Raw genomic sequence first — 19798 nt, 5'->3', positions numbered from 1 at the left:
GACACCGTCAAGGACAAGCACCTGGATTATCTCCTCCCGCAAAAAGATACGGGCTGGTGGGAAAGCTGCTGACAAGCAAGGTCGTGAGCTCCCTCCTCTCTGCAAGTGTCTCAAGGCCAAAGACAGGCTGGTGGGAAAGCTCCGACCAGCAAGGCCATATGCTTCCCCTCCCCTACCTAAAACCCCAAATAAAAACCCTTCCTTTTAGCTTTTAGGGGAGTTTGGGATTTGAGCGTTGGCTGCCCTGTCTCCTTGCTCAGCGCTGTGCAAAAATAAAATTCCTACTTTCTTCCACCACACCTGGTGTCAGAGATTGGCTTCCTGCGCAACGGGTGAGCGAACTCACTTCAGGTTCAGTAACATCATATTGTTTTGTATTGACAATTTTATTTAGATTCACTATATTTACCAATTTCTCCACTCACTATTACTTCTTTCATTTCAGTTCATCTTAACCGGGTCATTTTTCTTCTTTCCGAGGTGTATCTTAGACGTTCCATTACTCAAGTCTTCTAGCTGTAAATTCACTTCGTTTTTATTTGTGTTTCACTCTCCTTGAAATGCTGAGTATCCAGTTCTCACGTCTTTGAAGATCTTATTCTTCTATCTTTTAGCTTCCAATGTTGCCATTGAAAAATCTGCTGACAATCTAATTCCTTCTTCTGTGAGTAATCTGTCTTTTGTATCTCTACCTGCTTTTGAGATCTACTCTTTGTTTTTAGTACTCTGCAGTTTCACAATGTTTCTGGGTGTGGATTTCCTATGATTTATCCTGCTTTAGGTACATTACGCTTCCTGTATCTGTGGACTCATGTCCTTTTTCCCGCTCTGGAATTTCTTAGCCATTGCTACTTCAAATATGGCCTCTCCTTCCTTCTCTCCTTCTTTGATGCTGATTAAATGGATTTTAGATCTTCTCAGGCTGTCCTGCATAGTCTGTCAGATCTTTTTTTCATATTTTTCATGTCATATCACTGTGCTGCATTGAGTAATTTCTTCAGATATGTCTTCCAAATCACCAAATTTGGTTAATCATGGTCTATGAGAATCCTGGGTGCTGTCTTACAGAGAGCATCCTTGTTTGTTTATGCCATCCATCTGAGACAGCTCCAGCCATTTGTGGGTCCGGATAAGCATGGGGATCTCAGGTTCAGCTCCTCTGACTTAGAGCTGGCTAAGGTTTAGTGTCCCAATACTGTTTATGGCTCTGTACACACATTTGGCCTCGGGACAACCCTGCATTTCACATTTGTTTGCTGTTCACTGTCTCCTACTCTTATTTTGACACACTTTCAGCCACACAACATATGACAAAGTCTGTTTTATCCAGGGTAGAGGTGTTTTGAGGAGAAGGGAGCCTCAGAATATCTGGTCCGATGCCACAACTAGAGGGATCTACAACTAAGGTATACAACTAAGTATGGGGGGGATTTAGGACAGATAAAACAGAAAAAAAAAAAAAGATGGCAACAGTTGTTAGCTCAGGTATCAATCTCAGGGAAAAAAAAAAAAATCTGGTCCACATTATGCTGAGAAGTGATTTGAATTTTAAAATCCTAAAGGTAGGACTGTTAAATTTCACCATGTTTTTGCCACATTCCAAATTGTTGAAGCAATTTTGACCCCTGATTTTCTTCCTAGCTTTGTTTGATTTCAAATTTGATGACACCTGGACTTATGTTTATCTAAATTCTCTTTTTATTTACTTATTTATTTTTTTAAAGATTGGCACCTGAGCTAACAACTGTTGCCAATCTTATTCTTTTTTTTTTTCCTGCTTTTTTCTCCCTAAATCCCCCCAGTACATGGTTGTATATCTCAGTTGTGGGTCCTTCTAGTTGTGGCATGTGGGACACCACCTCAACATGGCCTAACGAGCAGTGCCATGTCCATACTCAGGATCCGAACCCTGGGCCGCTGAACCACTTGGCCATGGGGCTGGCCTCCTAAATTCTCTTTTTGAATGTCAAGGACAGAGAACTGGAACATTTTCCATTAGAAAATTGCTTTTAGGGGCCGGCTTTGGCCGAGTGGTTAAGTTCATGCTCTCTGCTTCGGTGGCCCAGGGTTTCACCAGTTTGGATCCTGGGTGCGGACATGGCACCGCTCATCAGGCCATGCTGAGGCGGCGTCCCACATGCCACAACTAGAAGTACCTACAACTAAAAAAAATATATACAACTCTGTACCAGGGGGCTTTGGGGAGAAAAAGGAAAAATAAAATCTTTAAAAAAAAATTTCTCGGGCTGGCCCGGTGGAGCAGCAGCTAAGTTTGCACGTTCTGCTTCTCGGCAGCCCGGGGTTCGCCGGTTTGGATCCCAGGTGCGGACCTGGCACTGCCTAGCACGCCATGCTGTGGTAGGTGTCCCACATGTAAAGTAGAGGAAGATGGGCACGGATGTTAGCTCAGGGCCAGGCTTCCTCAGCAAAAAAGAGGAGGAAAAAAAAAATTGCTTTCAGTCTGATATTGTCAGATTAAAGAATGTAGGGTGACTGTTGTTCAATTTTCTATGATTCCACTGAGTTACGATGCTATGAAGTCTAGATTGCTTCATCTTGCCCATAAACAGATAATAAAACGTTTTTTCCAAAGCCTGCTACAGTCAAGTTTCTGTATACAAGTCCTACAACAGTCTCCAGATCTACCTATGATAACTGTTGAAAACCATTTCTTTGGTGTGATTATGCATATGAAGCCATACGAGTTCTTGGTACTTACCTTGTTTGTTTCAGTTTAAGCAACACGTGCAGAATTCTGCCAGAAATCAACACCACATCTCTCCATCTCTATATTTGTCTATCAACCTTCCCTCTATTTGAGATGGGGCTCCCACTCTAGTTAGTCTTCTGGCATGACTTCTTGAAGATCACTGAATATGTTTCTGAGATCATATCTAAATATCCTTTTGGTCCCCTTAGCAATAACTTCTTTTGACCTAATCTTTTAAACTGTTAGGTGTTCTTTCCATGTCCAATATTTTTGCCATAAGCACCTTTGTTGCAAACATTTCCCCATGCTGTTAATTGGCTGTAAGGCAGTTTTACCATAAAAGGTAAAACAACTGGTTGACAGTTTTGGTTTAATTTGGTTACAAATAGTTTTCATAATGAAACATGAAAAGTGAATAACAAAATTAAAAAGATTTGACTGTGAAAAATGAAAATACAAAATATTTGCACACAAATATTTGAATATTTAAATGTTCATAGACACACTGCAATATTGTGCAAAAACCTGACTTTATTTTGTGGGTTGTTATCTAAGCACTTTGCCTTCCAAGTCTTTTGTTCATAGTCTTATACTTTTCTTTTTTTGCTTGTTGATTTGTCTCCTCTTTGGCATCACACATTTTTCTTTTTTCCAGTAAAATGTCTTCCTTCATTAAGAGAGGTGTCAGTTTCATCCAAATACTAGGATGCATATTTGTAACCAAATGAAAACCATTCGTAACCAAATTAAACCAGAATGAATGAAACCAAAACCTGTCAACCAGTTATTTTATTTTTTCAGGGAAAGATTCGTCCTGAGCTAATATCTGTTGCCAGTCTTCCTCTCTCTTTTTCTCCCCAAATCCCCAGTGCATGGTTGTCTATCCTAGTTGTAAGTCCCTCTAGCTCTTCTGTGTGAGCCCCCGCCACAGCATGGCTACTGACAGACAGGTGGTGTGGTTCTGAGACTGGGAACTGGACCCCTGCTGCTGAATTGGTGAGTGCCAAACTTTAACCACTAGGCCATCAGAGCTGGCTCCCATTATTTTATTTTTTATGGCAAAATTACCTTTACAGCCAGTTGTGCACAAAACTGCTTGCAGCGAAACCGCTTGAGGCAAAGATTCTTACCGTGGAAATACCTAGAACCCTTTTCACCCTACCCTGGGCTGGTTTTCCCTCTTTGTGATGCAACCTGGCCAAAGGGAAGCTCTTTCTCTGATGAAGATGAAGTAAAAGAGGGAACTGGTAGTTTTGCTTTCCCTCTGCCATCTGCTACCATGACATACGCTCAGTTCCTTTTCTATTCGTCTTCTTGATCCAAATCTGAATTTAAATGAAGCTTTTTCTGTGTTTAGTATTTCAGCCACAACCATTCTGAGTATTAGTCTTCTTTGTCTTTTGTTCAAGGGTCAGGTTAACCTTTTGGAAATTTTCCATCATCTTCCAACCTATATACACGTGCTTGGAAACTCTGGGCCCATCAGAGTGCTACTTGCACAGCCGTGCTGCTCTCTCTAAAGTCTTCCCTTTCCTTCCCATCCAGGATCCTCTCTGGCCTACTGTTGTGCTCAACTGGCATTTTCAACCAATGAATCAATACAGTGAGAACTGTAGTTTCAGTACCTCCTGATTATTGAGTTCTTTCCGTGATCTATATGTGACTTTTTGACATATGTTGACTTATTGTCTCCTAATATATTTCTATTACTTAACTCTTGCATTGATGTTCTTTTTTTCCAGGTATGTATAATTCATCCTGTAATTGAGACTGTAATCCTTGACGGGAGGAGTCAGAATGTATCCTATGTATTTTCCACAGCTTGGGTCCTATGCATAAACAGATGCTTGATAAATATTTAATTCACAAATAAATGTATAAGCAATATTTTGAATTGTTTAGAAAGAAGATGCTTTTTTTGCCTAAAAATGTTAATATTTCATAGATTTCTAGATAAAAGCTCTTCTAGGGTGAGACTTTGCCACATCTTTCATATTTAATTCCATTACTAGCTTTGGCAGCAGGCATCTTAGTGGTTAGAACACAGATTTTTTTTTTTTTTGAGGAAGATTAGCCCTGAGCTAAAGCTGCTGCCAATCCTCCTCTTTTTGCTGAGGAAGACTGGTCCTGAGCTAACATCCGTGCCCATCTTCCTCTACTTTATACGTGGGACGCCTGTCACAGCATGGTTTGTCAAGTAGTGCAATGTCTGCACCTGGGATCTGAACCGGTGAACCCTGGGCTGCTGCAGCAGAATGTGCAAACTTAACTGCTGCACCACCGGACTGGCCCTAGAACACAGATTTTGTGTTCAGACATATACAAGTTGGCTTGGATTCTGGCTGTGTCACTTACTAGCTGTGTGACTTTGGGTAGGTTATTTAACCTCTCTGAGCCTCAATTTCCTCATCCGTAAAATGGGGCTAATAACAGTTCCCACCTCGTAGAGTTGTTGAGAGGATTCAGCGAGATACTGCATGTAAAGCCCTGAGCACAAGCTGAGCACACAGGAAAAGCCCAACACATGGTAGCTAATTAATATTTGCCTGCTCTGTGCCACTCATCATGCTGGTCCCTGGGGAGATGGAGATGGAAAAGGAGTTCACATCTTAGGGGAGTCAAGAGTCACTAAAGTGAGTAGATATATCATCATGTACAATGTGTTACAGGGGTATGGATGATGGAGAAATGAATTTTGCATAGGTGGGGAAGGCTGCCGCAACGTGGTGACGTCTGAACTGCATATCGGGCAGGGGGCTCAGTGGTTGGCTCACAGTTGCCATGCAGTGAATTCTTGGAGAATGGATTGTGCAAACGGCTCTTAGGCCCAGAGATGTTGCCCGACTGGCATCTGTGTACACATGGTATTGTGTGTTTTTCATTTTTCTCCTACATACATTTTCATGTGCTAACATAGCCTTTGTATCCGTTGTTACTGATGATTCATCATAGTTTGTGTGCAGTCCCTGATTGAATAGTTTCTAATATTTTCTTATTATTAACAGACTCTAAGTTCTTCTTTTCATTTTTGTTTTTGTTTGAGGAAGATTAGCCCTGAGCTAACATCTGCCAATCCTCCTCTTTTTGCTGAGGAAGATTGGCCCTGAGCTAACATCCTTGCCCATCTTCCTCTACTTTATATGTGGGACGCCTACCACAGCATGGCTTGACAAGCGGTGCCATGTCTGCACCCGGGATCTGAACCAGTGAAGCCTGGGCTGCTAAAGCAGACCATGCGAACTTAACTGCTGTGCCACCAGGCTGGCCCAGACTCTTAAGTTCTTGAGGGCAAGAAGTGTTCACCCATAGAGTACCTAGTATGTAGTAGGTGGTCGGTAATGTTTGATGAATGAATGAATGAACTCCTTCGACTGCTGGCCCCACCACTGGCTATGGGATCTTGAGCGCGTCAGTTAACCCCTCTGTGCCTCAGTGCTCCCCTCTGTAATGAGGGTTAGCACATCTCACAGGGTGATTGTGAGGACTAAGTGAGATGATGCCCAGTGTCCAGTAGGTAATAAGTTGCATTAAACGGTGGCAACCATTGACACCACTCAGTTCTGATGGGTATGCTGCTGAGTCCAGGAGAGGTCCACACTACAGGTCAGGGCAAAGCCTGGGGTCCTGTGCTGCTGCTCCCGGCAGAGGAGAGGTTTCAGAAGTCTTTCCTAATGCTGGAGGGACGTGTCAGGTAAGACGGAGTTTCTATCAGGGATGACTGAGGTGCCACTGGAATGTGGGTGGCTCCTGAGCCTGTGCCTGATTCTTCAGTGACAGCACTCAGGGGCTTCACTGGCTCAGAGAGGGACTGCAGGTGAGTCCCCTCATCACCCTCCCTGCCCCTCCCCTGGGCTTCACTGTGAAACAGGGGCTAACTAGAGCTTCTCTCCTGTCCGTCACCAAGTGGAGAAGAGTCACAGAGAATGTGACTCCCATCTGGGGCTTAACTTGGTGTATCTAAGTATAAAACTCTGGGGGAAAAGTCTGGATTTAGAAACTCCAGACCCTAGGAGGCCCCTGGGATCATAGGCTATGAGTTAAAAGAAAAGATGAACGACCCATTTTTAAGGTTCTGGAGAGAAATTTTAAATTTTAAAAGACAATTGTTTTCAAATAGACTAGGTAAAGTTTATTGATGGCTTCCAGGTTGGGGCCTTCCAGGAAGTCATTCATGCATTTCATTCATTCATTTATTTACTCACCCCCACAACACCTGTTTGGTGAAAGCTCCCTGCGCCTAAGATTGCTAAGAAGTGGCACGTGGGGGATTAAAAGCCAGGTTGTCTTACTCCTTGCTGCCGCTCTGGGCCTGCTCTGGGGCTACTGGAGGATAGCTAGCTTAGAAGGGTTCAAGTTTGGCAGGCAGGAGAGAGAAGGGCAGAGAGGTAGAACTGGGCAACATGTCCTTTGATAAGGAAATTGTCCCTGAAGCCTGGAGAACAATTCCGTGAAGCCAGTCAAATGCAGCTCTTGAAGTCTGAGTGATAAGGCAAAGGACACCAAAGAGGAAGATGCTCCAGCCCAAGCCAGGGAGATTGCCCCAAACTCTGGAAGGATTCCAGCAGCCCTGACAGAGGTAGATTTTACAGGGTGGTCACCAGTGGCCTCAGAGATGTCCCTTTGCCACATCTTTGGGGCTTCTTGTTCCTGTCCCATTCTTAAAACCCAGGAGCTGCCCAACTCAGCCAGGTTCTGCCAGCCTGGAGGGCTTGGTGGGCCGGAGGCTGCCTTTGTGGGGATTTAAATGGCCAAGAGAGTCCTGCCGGCCACTGGTCCCACCTAGGTCCGGAGCAAGAGGCAGACAAGCAAGCCACAAACTCAGCGCAGCAGGAAGGCACCTCCCACCACACACACACACACACACACACACACACACACACTGCTCAGCACATAGTGAGTGCTCAGTAAATTTCTGCTAAATGAATTTTATATAAACATTCTTATGGATGAAGCCCACAGTGCAGTGTGGGCCCAAAGGAGACAAGGAAGGCCTCCTGGAGGAAGTGACATTTAAATTGAGTCATAGAAAAGAGGAAGGAGTAGCCAGGCCAAGCAGGAAAGGAAGAGAGTTCTTGGTGGAGGGAACAGCCCAGGCAAAAACTGAGGTGGTAGAGTTCAGCCTGGGTGCCCTTGGAATGCTACGAGATGAGGTTGGAGTGGTAAACTGAGGCTGGTTGCTCAAAAACCCAGGCTTTGTGGTGGATAGAAAAAACACGGGCTTTGTGGCAGCTAGTCAGAAAACATCGTTTGTGTTTAATGGGCGATAACTTCTGTGCTCCCCTCCCTATTTTCTGCCTAGTGTGGTTTAATCGTCATTACAAGGAAGAAATGACCACAGTGGGATTTACCCAGTGGTGGCTGAAAGCCTTCCAAGACCGCCATTTTGCCCCCAGAGCTTTGGATCCAGGAGATCCCGGGTTGGAGGTCCCCGTTCCGTCCTTTACAGGCTGAACTCCTGGGCAAGCCCCTCGCCTTTCTTCTGGGAAAGGAAAACAACCACAATGCCCATCTAACATAATTAGATGAAACAACCCATGTAAGGTGGTGTTGCTTCACTTGCCTGTGACCCCGTGTCTGTCCCTTCGAGCCCTTTGGGGGCAGAGACCCAGCCTGAGTCACTTTGGCGAATGCCGTGCCCAGCAGGGCCAGGCGCAGAGTAGGTGCTCAATAAATGAAACAATGCCCCGACGAATTCTGGCGTCGCTTTGTGGAACTGTGGCTCCTCGGGTTCCAATCCCTCCCCCACTCCGCAAGGGAGCTCTTTAGGGGCGGGGGCGGGGTAACTGGGGTCCGCCCTCTGCACCTAGCGCTGCGCCCGGAACACAGTAGGCGCTCGTGCTCGGGTCTTGGCGCTTGGATGCTTGGAGACAGATTGCTGGGGTCGGGTTGTGCAGGATACTGGCTCCACCCTCTGGGTTTAGCCCTGGGAGCCTGGGGTGCGGAGGAGTTGGGGATTCTCGCCCCGGACCCCCTCCTAATACCGAAAGCGGCAGCGGGGGAGCCGCGCGGGCGGAGCCGGCTTTTCTGTCGGAGGACGTGATCCGGCGCGCCGCGCCTTTAAGGCGGCCAGCAGAGCCGGCGCCGGGAGCCGGGAGCCTGGAGCCGAGCGCCGCGCAGCAGCTGCGGCCGAGGACCGGCGTCTGAATCGCGCGGGCGGGACCTAGGAGGCTGAGGTCAGGCCAGGTGAGCGCGGGCTGCGCACCGAGGATGGGGTGTCCGGGGGCTCTCCCAATGGCCCCGTGACCTGCCCTCCGCTTCCCGAGTCCGGGCTGCCTGGCCTGCCGCCGGGCGGCGCACCGGGTGAAGATGGGTCGAGGACCTGCACCTCCCTTTCTACTCCGTCCCCCGCTCCGGCATCAGCCCCTGCGCCCTCCCTTCCGGTGCCTGGATAGGTGTGATCCCCTGGTCCCCCTGCTTCGCGGGTCCGGGCAGCCTGCCGCCCGAAGCCCGGGGACAAGGTGAGGCCGGCCCGGGGACCTGCACCCTCTTTCTCCTCCGCCTCCCCACCGCTTGCGCCGGCCCCGGCCCCTATGCGCCCCTCCCAGTGCCTGGTCTGGAGGCACTGCACCTCCTTCCCCCTACTTCCTGGGGAAGGGCTGCAGCTCGCCCTCCCAGCCGAATTCACCACCCCCCATCCCACCCCAGCCATTTGCACCCCTCAAGACCTCTCCCAGCCAAGAGCTACCCCCAGCGGCCTTTCAGCTACCCTTTCCTCAGCCCGCCCCAATTCCCTCCTTGCGCCCCCTCCTCCCCGCAACCCGAGAGTCAGGATGCTGGTCCAACCACTCTGGCAGCCCGGTGCCCGCCCGCAGCCGCACCCAGCGTCCCCAGCCTACACCTTCGCCGGCTTCCCGGCAGTCTTGGAAATGCGGATTGTGTAACGCCGGCTGCAGGGCAAGATTTGCACCCCTGAACCCACAGACTAATGGAGGAGGCCAAGTTGACAGAGCGAGGGAGGAAGGGAGGAAGAGGTGCTGGCCGGTCTAGAAGCTGTGCATCCAGCGATGTGTATGTTGAGCCCTCTCAATGCCCCAGGGACTGAGTGCTTCAGAAGAGGTCCCAAGCTGGGACCCGAGGCCGGCATTTGCTTCATCTGTCGCCTGCTCAGCAATCCCTAATGGCTCGCTCCGCCTGGCTGACAGTTAAATATAGTTTATTATTAATAATAGCTTATATAGAATAAGCAAGCACTGGGTGCCAGACCGTGTCCTAAGCACCTTTGAAAGATGACCTGCCTTATTCCTCCCAGCAGCCCCATGGTAGTTACCAGTGCTCTGCCCATTTCTCAGAGGAGGAATGTGAGGCTTCCAGAGGTGGTCCCTTCCCAGGACACACAGTGAGTCTGACCTCAAAGCCTCTATTTTGAACCACTAGACTTATTTTTACCCGATTATAACTAATAAAGCCTTATCAACAACGTTTTTATAACATAGGAAGTTAGAAATAGGAGAAATTAATAACTGTGTTCTTAGCACCAATTTATTTTTGTCAGATTAGGTTCTCAGACTAGCAAGGGGTCCTGGGTACCCTCCTCAAGGAAACTGTTGCCCAGAGAGGAGAAGGGACTTGCTCGAGGCCACACAGCAAGTACCAGGGCTGGGATGCAAAGCAGGTCCTGGGATGGTTAGTGGGCGCTTCCTGGGCTCCCTGTGCTGCCCCAGCCCATCAGCCTCTGCCCCTGGAGACCTTGCCACTCCCGCCTTTGTATCCTGAGCTCCTCCTTCCCTCCTGCTTCCTTTGCTGTGACCCAGGCCAGTGAACACTTGTTCTTCCCCACTGCTGCCTCTGCTTAGGCTCGTCCCTCTGGGAATGGCCTCCCTGGAATCTCTGATGTCTAAATTTAACCCACCCGTTAGGCTCCCGCTTAGCTGTCACCTCCAGGAACATTCCTCTGATTTCCTCCCTGCCCCCAATTAAAAGCTGTTCCTTTCTCTCCTGGGATCCCATAGCTGGGACCCTGCTGCCTCCCACCCCCATGGTGGCATTTGGAGAGTTCTACTATGCGCGTCTGCTTTGTCCTCTTGGGTGCAGTTGTGTTGGCAGGATCAGAAGCTCTCCCCAAGGCCCCTCTTCCCACCTGCTTGGTGAAGCCCCAGGACAGAGAGGTCTGCAGGGGGCATGGGGTGGTTTCTGAAGTAAAGATAGACTGAGGATTTCTGAACCCTGCAACACCAAACTCCCTTCATTGAGCTGCTGCCTGGTCACAGGGAGAATGGCTCCGCGTGGTACTTAACATTATAATCACATGTTTGTTTTTGTTCATAACCCAGAGGATTTCCACTGGAAGATCAGAGAGACTTGAGTTCAAATCCTACCTCTTCCACTGGTATTATCTGTATTCAGTGTCTGATTCCCCACAGTTTCCAGGTTGTAGAGGGGAAGCAGAAATCATCATAACAGGAAAATACTCATTAATGGACTTGCCACTTACAAGTTTAGCTCCCACTCCATCAGCCCTCCCTCTGTTTTCAACCCTGGTGTCTAGCCAGTCCCCAGGAGCATCCACATCTCGGTCATGTGTCTCTCCCATTTCGCAAATACAAGACAAACAATGGAAACTGAAATGGTGACTCTTGTGAGAGAGGCGAGATCTTATGAAACCAGAGCGAGTGACGAGAAGTGCCGGAGTGACGTGCCAGGGCAGGTGTAGGTGAGGGTCTGGCAGCGTGAGACCTGGTAACTGATGAAGAGAAAGGGAGAGAGATTTGAAAATCAAAGAACTGAGAGGCCCTTGAGAAATCAATGAGGCATTTTTGCAAAAATGTCCTCTTTATGACAGCACGGTGGTCACCAAATACTAACTGGAAGGATTTATGATACTGTAAGACGGCCTACAAGAGATTTATTCTTTGTTCAAAGAATTATCATGGGATTGCAGTTAGAACCTAAATTTTGTTTAATATTTACTATTGCTTTTAAAATAGACAGATTTGATTTTTATTTATTTGGATTAAGTTCTAAACAAAACTCTATTTTATTCCTAATGATGAAATTTTGCCTGTAATTGTTGTGCGGTACAGAGACTTCCTCTGGGGAGAAGATTCTGGCTGGAAAAAAGGTGGAGACCAGCTCACGAAGGCCTTGAAGGCTGGCCCTCTTGCTGGGAGCCAGAAATCGTGTCCTGGTACAATCTGTGTCCTCATAGACGCCTCCCGGCTGTTTCTAGCAGGGCTCCTTTTTCTCTAACACCAACTTTGCCCCTGCTCTTGGAAGATACTGTACACCAAGATCACCTCCTTTAGAAGTGACAAAACCCTCTTTAAGCTGCTTGCTTTTCCTTTTGCTTAGGAGAGCAGATTCAGGCAACGGGAGGTTGTTTTTAGGTGCCGAGGTTCTATTTTAGGCCCTCAGCTATTGCACGCCATTATAGAGGGCTACTTTAATTCCTTTCAGTTGTGGGAAAGAGTCACTTATGTGATGCTCTTTGTAGCACTTTACCTTTGAGAGGTGACCTCGGCTGACGACAGCACATTCATACTAATTCTTGGGGAAGTGTTCAAATAAAAGCTTATTCTGGGCTCTCTGAGGACCTGAAGACTTTGGGGTCCTTGGAGGTAAAGTGTCCAGTGACTGTTAGCTCCTCTCTTATCCCGTAGGAGACTGGCTTGTATTTCTGTAGGGTTTCGCTGTTTTAAACATGATTTCAAGCAGGAGGTTCTTTCAGATTATCACCACAGTCCGCATCTTGACCCCAGAGCCCAATGTTTTGAAGATCCAGGCAACTGTTTGTATTTCATTGCCTTGCTTCTTGGCCAGTATGATTTTTTAGAAGATATATCACAGGGTACATAAGCCACTGCCTTCCAGTTGGGCCTCTGATTGATCCACCTGCCTGTCACTCCTCCGGCTGTGTCCCTTCTCCAGAGGATTGCGTAGCAGGATATTCTGGTTCTCTGATTCTTTGCAGGTAGGACCAGCCTGGCTAGGCTGTTTCCCTGCTCACAGTGTTGCCCCAGGTGGCAGAAGCAGGGGGGAGGGCTGTGGGCTTGGCAGTTCTTGAGCAAGAGCCTCCGGGGGAACCAGTTGCTAGTGCTTTGGTACAAAGCAGGACAGAGAGAATCCTCTTAGGGGTACCTCTCCCAGAACGGCAAAGGAGATACAGATTTCTGGTTTATGCACTGTGTGTGGTTCCAGGATGGAAATTCTTTTTTTTTTTTTTTTGTATCTTTTTTTTTTATTGAGTTATTGATAGGTTACAATCTTGTGAAATTTCAATTGTACATTAATGTTTGTCAGTCATGTTGTAGTTGTGCCCACCCCCCACCCCACCTTTCCCCTGGTATCCACTAAACTGTTCTTGGTCCATAGTTTTAAATTCCTCATATGAGTGGAGTCATACACAGATTATCTTTCTCTCGCTGGCTTATTTCACTTAACATAATTCTCTCAGGGTCCATCCATGTTATTGCAAATGGAATGATTTTGTTCTGTTTTGCAGCTCAGTAGTATTCCATTGTATATATGTACCACATCTTCTTTATCCATTCGTCTGTTGATGGGCACTTAGGTTGCTTCCACGTCTTGGCTATTGTAAACAGTGCTGCAATAAACATTGGGGTGCACAGGACTTTTGGGATTGCTGACTTCAGGCTCTTTGGATGAATACCCAGTAGTGGGATGGCTGGATCGTATGGTAGTTCTATTTTTAGTTTTTTGAGGAATCTCCATACTGTTTTCCATAGTGGCTGCACCAGTTTGCATTCCCACCAGCAGTGTATGAGGGTTCCTTTTTCTCCGCAACCTCTCCAACATTTGTTGCTATTAGTTTTAGATATTTTTGTCATTCTAACGGGTGTAAGGTGATATCTTAGTGTAGTTTTGATTTGCATTTCCCTGATGATCAGCGATGATGAGCATCTTTTCATGTGCCTATTGGCCATCAGTATATCTTCTTTGGAGAAATGTCTGTTCATGTCTCCAGCCCATTTTTTGATTGGGTTGTTTGATGTTTTGTGGTTGAGTTGCGAGAGTTCTTTATATATTACGGATATTAAGCCTTTGTCAGATATATGACTTGCAAATATTTTTTCCCAGTTAGTGGGTTGTTGTTTTGTTTCAATCCTGTTTTCATTTGCCTTGAAGAAGCTCCTTAGTCTGATGAAGTCCCATTTGTTTATTCTTTCTATTGTTTCCCTTCTCTGAGAAGGCATGGTGTCCGAAAAGATCCTTTTAATACTGATGTCAAAGAGTGTACTGCCTATGTTTTCTTCCAGAAGCCTTATGGTTTCAGGTCTCACCTTTAGGTCTTTAATCCATTTTGAGTTTATTTTGGTGAATGGTGAAAAAGAATGGTCAATTTTCATTCTTTTACATGTGGCTTTCCAGTTTTCCCAGCACCATTTGTTGAAAAGACTTTCTTTTCTCCATTGTCTGCCCTCAGCTCCTTTGTCAAAGATAAGCTGTCCATAGATGTGTGGTTTTATTTCTGGGCTTTCAATTCTGTTCCATTGATCTGTGCACCTGTTTTTGTACCAGTACCATGCTGTTTTTATTACTGTAGCTTTGTAGTATGTTTTGAAGTCAGGGATTGTGATGCCTCCCGTTTTGTTCTTTTTTCTCAGGATTGCTTTAGAAATTCGGGGTCTTTTGTTGCCCCATATGAATTTTAGGATTCTTTGTTCTAATTCTGTAAAGAATGTCATTGGGATTCTGATTGGGATGGCGTTGAATCTGTAGATTGCTTTAGGTAGAATGGACATTTTAGCTATGTTTATTCTTCAGGATGGAAATTCTTATCTTCTATCTTAGAGTGCTAGACTTTGACTCTTAATGACAGGTTCCTGCCATGCTGACTTAACCTTTGGACAGTCACAGGAATCCTGCCTCCCAGTCTTTGTTTTCTTAGTGGCAGCCAAGCCATCTAGCTGGTGTGGAGAGAGAGGGGTTTTCAGCCTAATGGCATTGACAATCTGTATTTCTTCCCTCATCGTGATAAACAATTAAGGTTTGGTTGCTCTCTCTAATGGGCCTTTTTAACTAGCATGGAGTCCAAGACTAGCTAGTAGGACTTTTTGTGATAATGAAAATATTTCTATTTTTGACGTCCAATATGGTAGCCACGAGCTACATGTGACTATCGAGCACGTGAAATGTAACTAGCGCAGCCAAGGAACTGACTTTTAAATTTTATTTAATTTCGATCATTTAAATTTAAACAGCTTCATGTGGCTGGTGGCTACTGTATCGGGCAGTGTAGGATAGAGCATTTTATGTGAGAGTTTATATTATATTTTTTAATTAAATAGGGAAAACCTTATACATGCCCATGGTAGCAATTCAAAAGGTACAAAAGAACGGCAGTGCCGAGTCCCCCTCTTTTCTGCCCCTGCCCCTCAGTGACCCTTCCCAGGGCCAGCCATGATTGCCCGTTTCTTGTGTATCCACCCAGAAACACTTCACAAATTTTTTTTCCTACTTCTTCTCCCCAAAACCCCCCAGTACATAGTTGTATGTTCTAGTTGTGAGTGCCTCTGGTTGGGGCATGTGGGATGCCGCCTCAGCGTGGCCAGATGAGTGGTGCCATGTGGGCCCAGGATCTGAACCAGCAAAACCCCGGGCCACCGAAGCGGAGAGTGTGAACTTAACCACTCGGCCATGGGGCTGGCCTCACATTTCACAGGTATATAAGCATAACATATATTTCTCTCTCTCTCCTTTGTTTTTTATTTTTTTTTTGAGGAAGATTAGCCCTGAGCTAACATCTGCTGCCAATCCTCCTCTTTTTGCTGAGGAGGACTGGCCCTGAGCTAACATCTGTGCCCATCTTCCTCCACTTTATATGTGGGACGCCTACCACAGCATGGCTTGCCAAGCGGTGCCATGTCCACACCCGGGATCCGAACCAGCGAACCCCGGGCCACCAAAGCAGAATATGCGTACTCAACCGCTGTGCTACTGGGCCGGTCCCTCTCTCTTTCCTTTAATGCAAGAGTTGTTATTCTGTCCGCTCTCTACTGTTCCTTGCTTTCTTCAGTCAGCAGTGTACCTTGGAGGTCATTACCCATAAAGAGAAATAGCACTGCCTCATTATTTTAATTGCTTATATTTAATTATATTTGTATTTAATGGCTATACGTAATATGTCTTTATAAAACTATACCATCATTTTCTTAATAGGTCCCCTATAAATGGGCATGTGAGTTATTTCCAATCTTTTGCCATGAGAGATAATACTGTAACAAATAACCTTGCACCAATGTATTTTCACACATTAGGGTATAAACTTAAATTCCTAGAAATCATGTTGTTGAGGGGCCGGCTCTGTGGCCGAGTGGTTAAGTTTGCACGCTCCGCTGTGGCGGCCCAGGGTTCGGGTCCTGGGCGCGGACATGGCACCACTCATCAGGCCATGTTGAGGTGGCATCCCACATCCCACAACTAGAAGGACCTGTAACTAAGATATACAACTATATATGGGGAGGTTTGGGGAGATAAAGCAGAAAAAAAAAGAAAAAAGAAGATTGGCAATGGTTGTTACCTCAGGTGCTGATCTTTAAAAAAGAAAACAAAAAAGAAATCACATGTTGAGTCAAAGGTTTGTGCATTTTACGTTGCTGCAGGTTTTGCCGCATTGGCATCCATAGAGTTTATTGATGGGAATGTAAACTCACACATGTGTGAAAGCATCTATTTCCCCACAGCCTCAGCAACACAGTCTGTTATTAAACTTTTTGTTCTTTGCCAGGATGATAAATAGAGATTGCCGTCACCTTGTAGATTTCTTTGCATTTTTCTTATTATAAATAAATTGAGCATCTTTTTCTTTCCTTTTTTTTCTTTTTTGAGGAAGATTAGTCCTGAGCTAACTACTGCCAATCCTCCTCTTTTTGCTGAGGAAGACTGGCCCTGAGCTAACATCCATGCCCATCTGCCTCCACTTTATGTATGAGACACCTACCACAGCATGGTTTTTTCCAAGCGGTGCCATGTCCGCACCCAGGATCCAAGCTGCTGAACGCCAGGCCACCAAGAAGCAGAATGTGCGAACTTAACTGTTGCGCCACTGGGCCGGCCCCTGAGCATCTTTTTATACGTTGAAGAGTCGTTTGTATTTCCTTTCTGAGAAATTATCTATTCAGAGCATTTGCCCATTTTTCTATTGAATTTTTTTTTAAAGATTTTATTTTTTCCTTTTTCTCCCCAAAGCCCCCCAGTACATAGTTGTATACTCTTCGTTGTGGGTCCCAGACTCGAAGAACGAAACACTGGGCCGCCTGCAGCGGATCGCGCAAACCCAACCACTCGGCCACGGGGCCAGCCCCTCTATTGAATTTTTGTTGTGGTTTTTATTGGTTTGTAGGAGTCCTTTATACATTAAGGAAATTAGTCTTTTGCCTTTGATATGTATTGACAAATTTTCGTCTTGTTCATGGTATCTCTCTTCATGTGGACGTTTAAAAACATTTTTATGCATTCACCTTACTAATCTTTTTCTTATGGCCTCTGCGTTTTATATCTTATTTAGAAAGGCTTTCCCCATGAAGATATTTAAAAATAGAGTTCTCAGATTTTCTTCTAGAACTTTCATGGTTTTATTTTTTTGTGTTTAGCTCTTTGAGCCCTCTGAAATAATTCAGGGGCTGTGTGGATTTACCTTCCTGCCTGTCGTCTCATTCTCCTGCTGGGATGCCTTTGCAGCGTCTCTGCTCTGTCCAGCCCTGTTTTTGAGCTGTGTGGTCCCCTCTCATTGGCCACTCTAGTGGAAATAGCATCCTCATTTGCTCCTTGGTTGCTGCCTTCCTCTCATTCCGTTATGAGTACAACTTTTAGGTAAACCCTAATCCCAGATGGAGAAGGAGAGTTTTAATCTTTATCTGAGGGTCTTAGTTGAGTTTGTAGCTCTTGGAACCCCCTTCCGCCCGAGCTTGCCTGTCCACATTGTCGTCTCTCCCACCCCTGTGCCTGGGATCACCAGGTCACTCCCATGCTTTGTGCCCCACCACAGATTTCTTCTTTGACCTCCTTCACACTCTCCCACGCCCTGTTGTCTGACCCGCCCTGCCCTCTGTGCAGGCTGCTTAATTGGAGGAGGTGACTGAGCAAGAGGTGAACTATAAAGCCTTGAGATATTTGTAGGACTTTGTGCCAAGGAGGCTAGTGCTCCACCTTAACGAAGCCAGCTAGGATTTTGCCGGCTGTTAGTACTTCATTCATATTTCCTGTTATGATTTAATCCTTTGTCGTTTTCTGTCTTGTGATTCCAGAATCTGATTTTCAGTTTCTGCCAGAGCCAGTAGCAGGTGGGAAAGAAGGCTGTGCTCTTTGAAGAGTGAGTATGGATTTTTAACACTACAGATTACAAAAAAAGCAGCTCTTAATGGGGCTGGGGCTGCTCTGTAAGCGCGCCTGCACCCCTCTGCAGGCCAACCTGTGGTGGGTGTTTCCTCTGGTTCAGTAGATCTGGTGGGAGGGGGTAGGGCACCTGAAGGTTTTCAAAGCTCAGCTATGTATCCAAAAGCCTTCTACAAACAGTTTGCAAAGACTGTGCTGGGGCGGGGCTCTGAGTTTGAAGGGAGTCTGGAAGACCTGGGCCTATGGGGACCAGGATGCTTTTGTGGAGAGCGTGCTACTTGAATCAGCCCCAAAGGCAGAGGGGAGTTCATCAGGCAGCCAGGACATGAGAGTGCTCAAGGGGGCAAAGCAGGAGGCTGTGTGGGGCTTGCATGGAGACAGGAGTTGGTTATTTGGGTTGCAGGCAGAGATGTGGGAGTCCAGCCCAGGAAGCTGAGTTGGGATCACATGGAGTGGTCAGCGTTCCCATTAGACCAGAGCAGCCTAATTCCTGGTGTGAACTGAGAGGATTTCTCTGGCAGCTGGTGGTGGAAGGACTGAACAGGGTGTGAAAGACCGACCTTTACAGAAATGGGAGCAAGAAGAAATGAGGACCTGGACCCAGTGTGGTGGCTGAGGGAGCTGTGGTCTGACCCATACAAAGTCTCACACCTGGTGGGAATTTTTCTTCCCACCCAGCGTTCCTAGTATATATTGAACCAAACTGGCTTAATGGGCCTTCATGGGCATAAACCCCCTAAAGCTGTGCTGTCCAATATGGTGGCTCTCAAGCACTTAAAACGTGATGAGTATAACTAAAGAACTGAACTTTAAATTTTATTTAATTAATTTAAATTTAAATAGCCACCTACTAAATAGCACAGTTGGTCAAGACTTGGACTAGTTGGCTCCAGTTCTGGCACCTCTCTGCCACTGCGTAATAGGAGTGGTAGGGAAGTGGGAAGAGTGAAAGATGCATCAGAGTCTGGGAATCGAGACTGATGGGGATACTGTTGACAGAAATCAGCAAGTCAGGAGAAGGGAGAGATATGTGCCTGAGACATTGTAGGACTGTTGGGTCAGGGGCATGGTCAGGCAGACTTTTGGAAAAGTCTAGAAGGAGGTTCTGGCAAGGTTTGTGGATTTTCAAATTCCCTGTAGGACAGAGTGGTGGAGGATATAGGAATGGTGAGCTCTCCAAGAAAGACAGTGAGGAAAGCATCATGAGAGTTATCCATGGGAGAGAGTGAGGAGAACATCATGGGACTATCCAGGGGAGAGAAAGAGGAGAGCATCATGGCAATATCTAGGTAAGAGAGAGAGGAGAGCATTTCAGGATCTAGGCCGGGGGTGCTCATAGCCATGGCTTGTTTCAGCAGCAGGGCTGTCAGGGTTGCAAATTACGGAGGAGGAATGGGCTCAGCCAGGGTCAGGGGGCGACAATAAGGCCACGAGGGCAGAGGTGAGCACCTTGTGGTAGTCATCCTGGGGGCCATGCCATGCTTTCAGTTAAGTTTGCTTGGAAATCTCGGTGTGACTTTCCTCTGTGATGGAGAAGATATATATGACAAGGAGTTAGAACCTACCCATTTCTCGAATTATTCTGTCTCATCAATCCTGGGGCTTCCACACAAGAGAAGCTTCTCTTCTTTTTCAGCTATTGATCATTATTGATAGTTTTGAGGAATTGGTTTATCTTGAGAAGGACCTGGTTTCAGAACTCGGTGTTGGGTAGATGCAACAATATTTAATAGCTGGGATATTATACTCGGATTTCAAGAACTTAGTGTTTTCTTAGTGGAAAATATTGTGGAAAGA

General features: G+C 46.3%; 1 protein-coding gene across 9 annotated transcripts in view; it reads left to right on the top strand.

The window, feature by feature from the left end:
* The first annotated feature begins 216 nt into the window (after positions 1-216).
* The window catches only part of ABHD6 (abhydrolase domain containing 6, acylglycerol lipase), a 51470-nt gene continuing 31888 nt past the window's right edge, over positions 217-19798 (top strand). The window contains exons 1-2 of one of the 9 annotated variants that reach the window (XM_044754334.2): positions 217-332; positions 17914-17978. Coding sequence is in view for 1 of the 9 variants with exons in the window: in XM_070492571.1 (XP_070348672.1) it covers positions 9017-9168 (152 nt within the window). In the remaining 8 variants the exon portion in view is untranslated. Of the gene's footprint in view, positions 333-8474; positions 9169-9967; positions 10047-15148; positions 15330-17839; positions 17979-19798 lie in introns of those variants that run through there. The other 8 variants (XM_014868746.3, XM_044754333.2, XM_044754335.2 and 5 more) reach the window with 8 other exon arrangements.

The sequence above is a fragment of the Equus asinus genome, chromosome 21 (genome assembly GCF_041296235.1).
Source record: "Equus asinus isolate D_3611 breed Donkey chromosome 21, EquAss-T2T_v2, whole genome shotgun sequence".
Classification (NCBI taxonomy): Eukaryota; Metazoa; Chordata; class Mammalia; order Perissodactyla; family Equidae; genus Equus; species Equus asinus.
The sequence above is the reverse complement of the archived record's forward strand: the minus strand, read 5'-3'. Positions and strand labels throughout refer to the sequence as shown.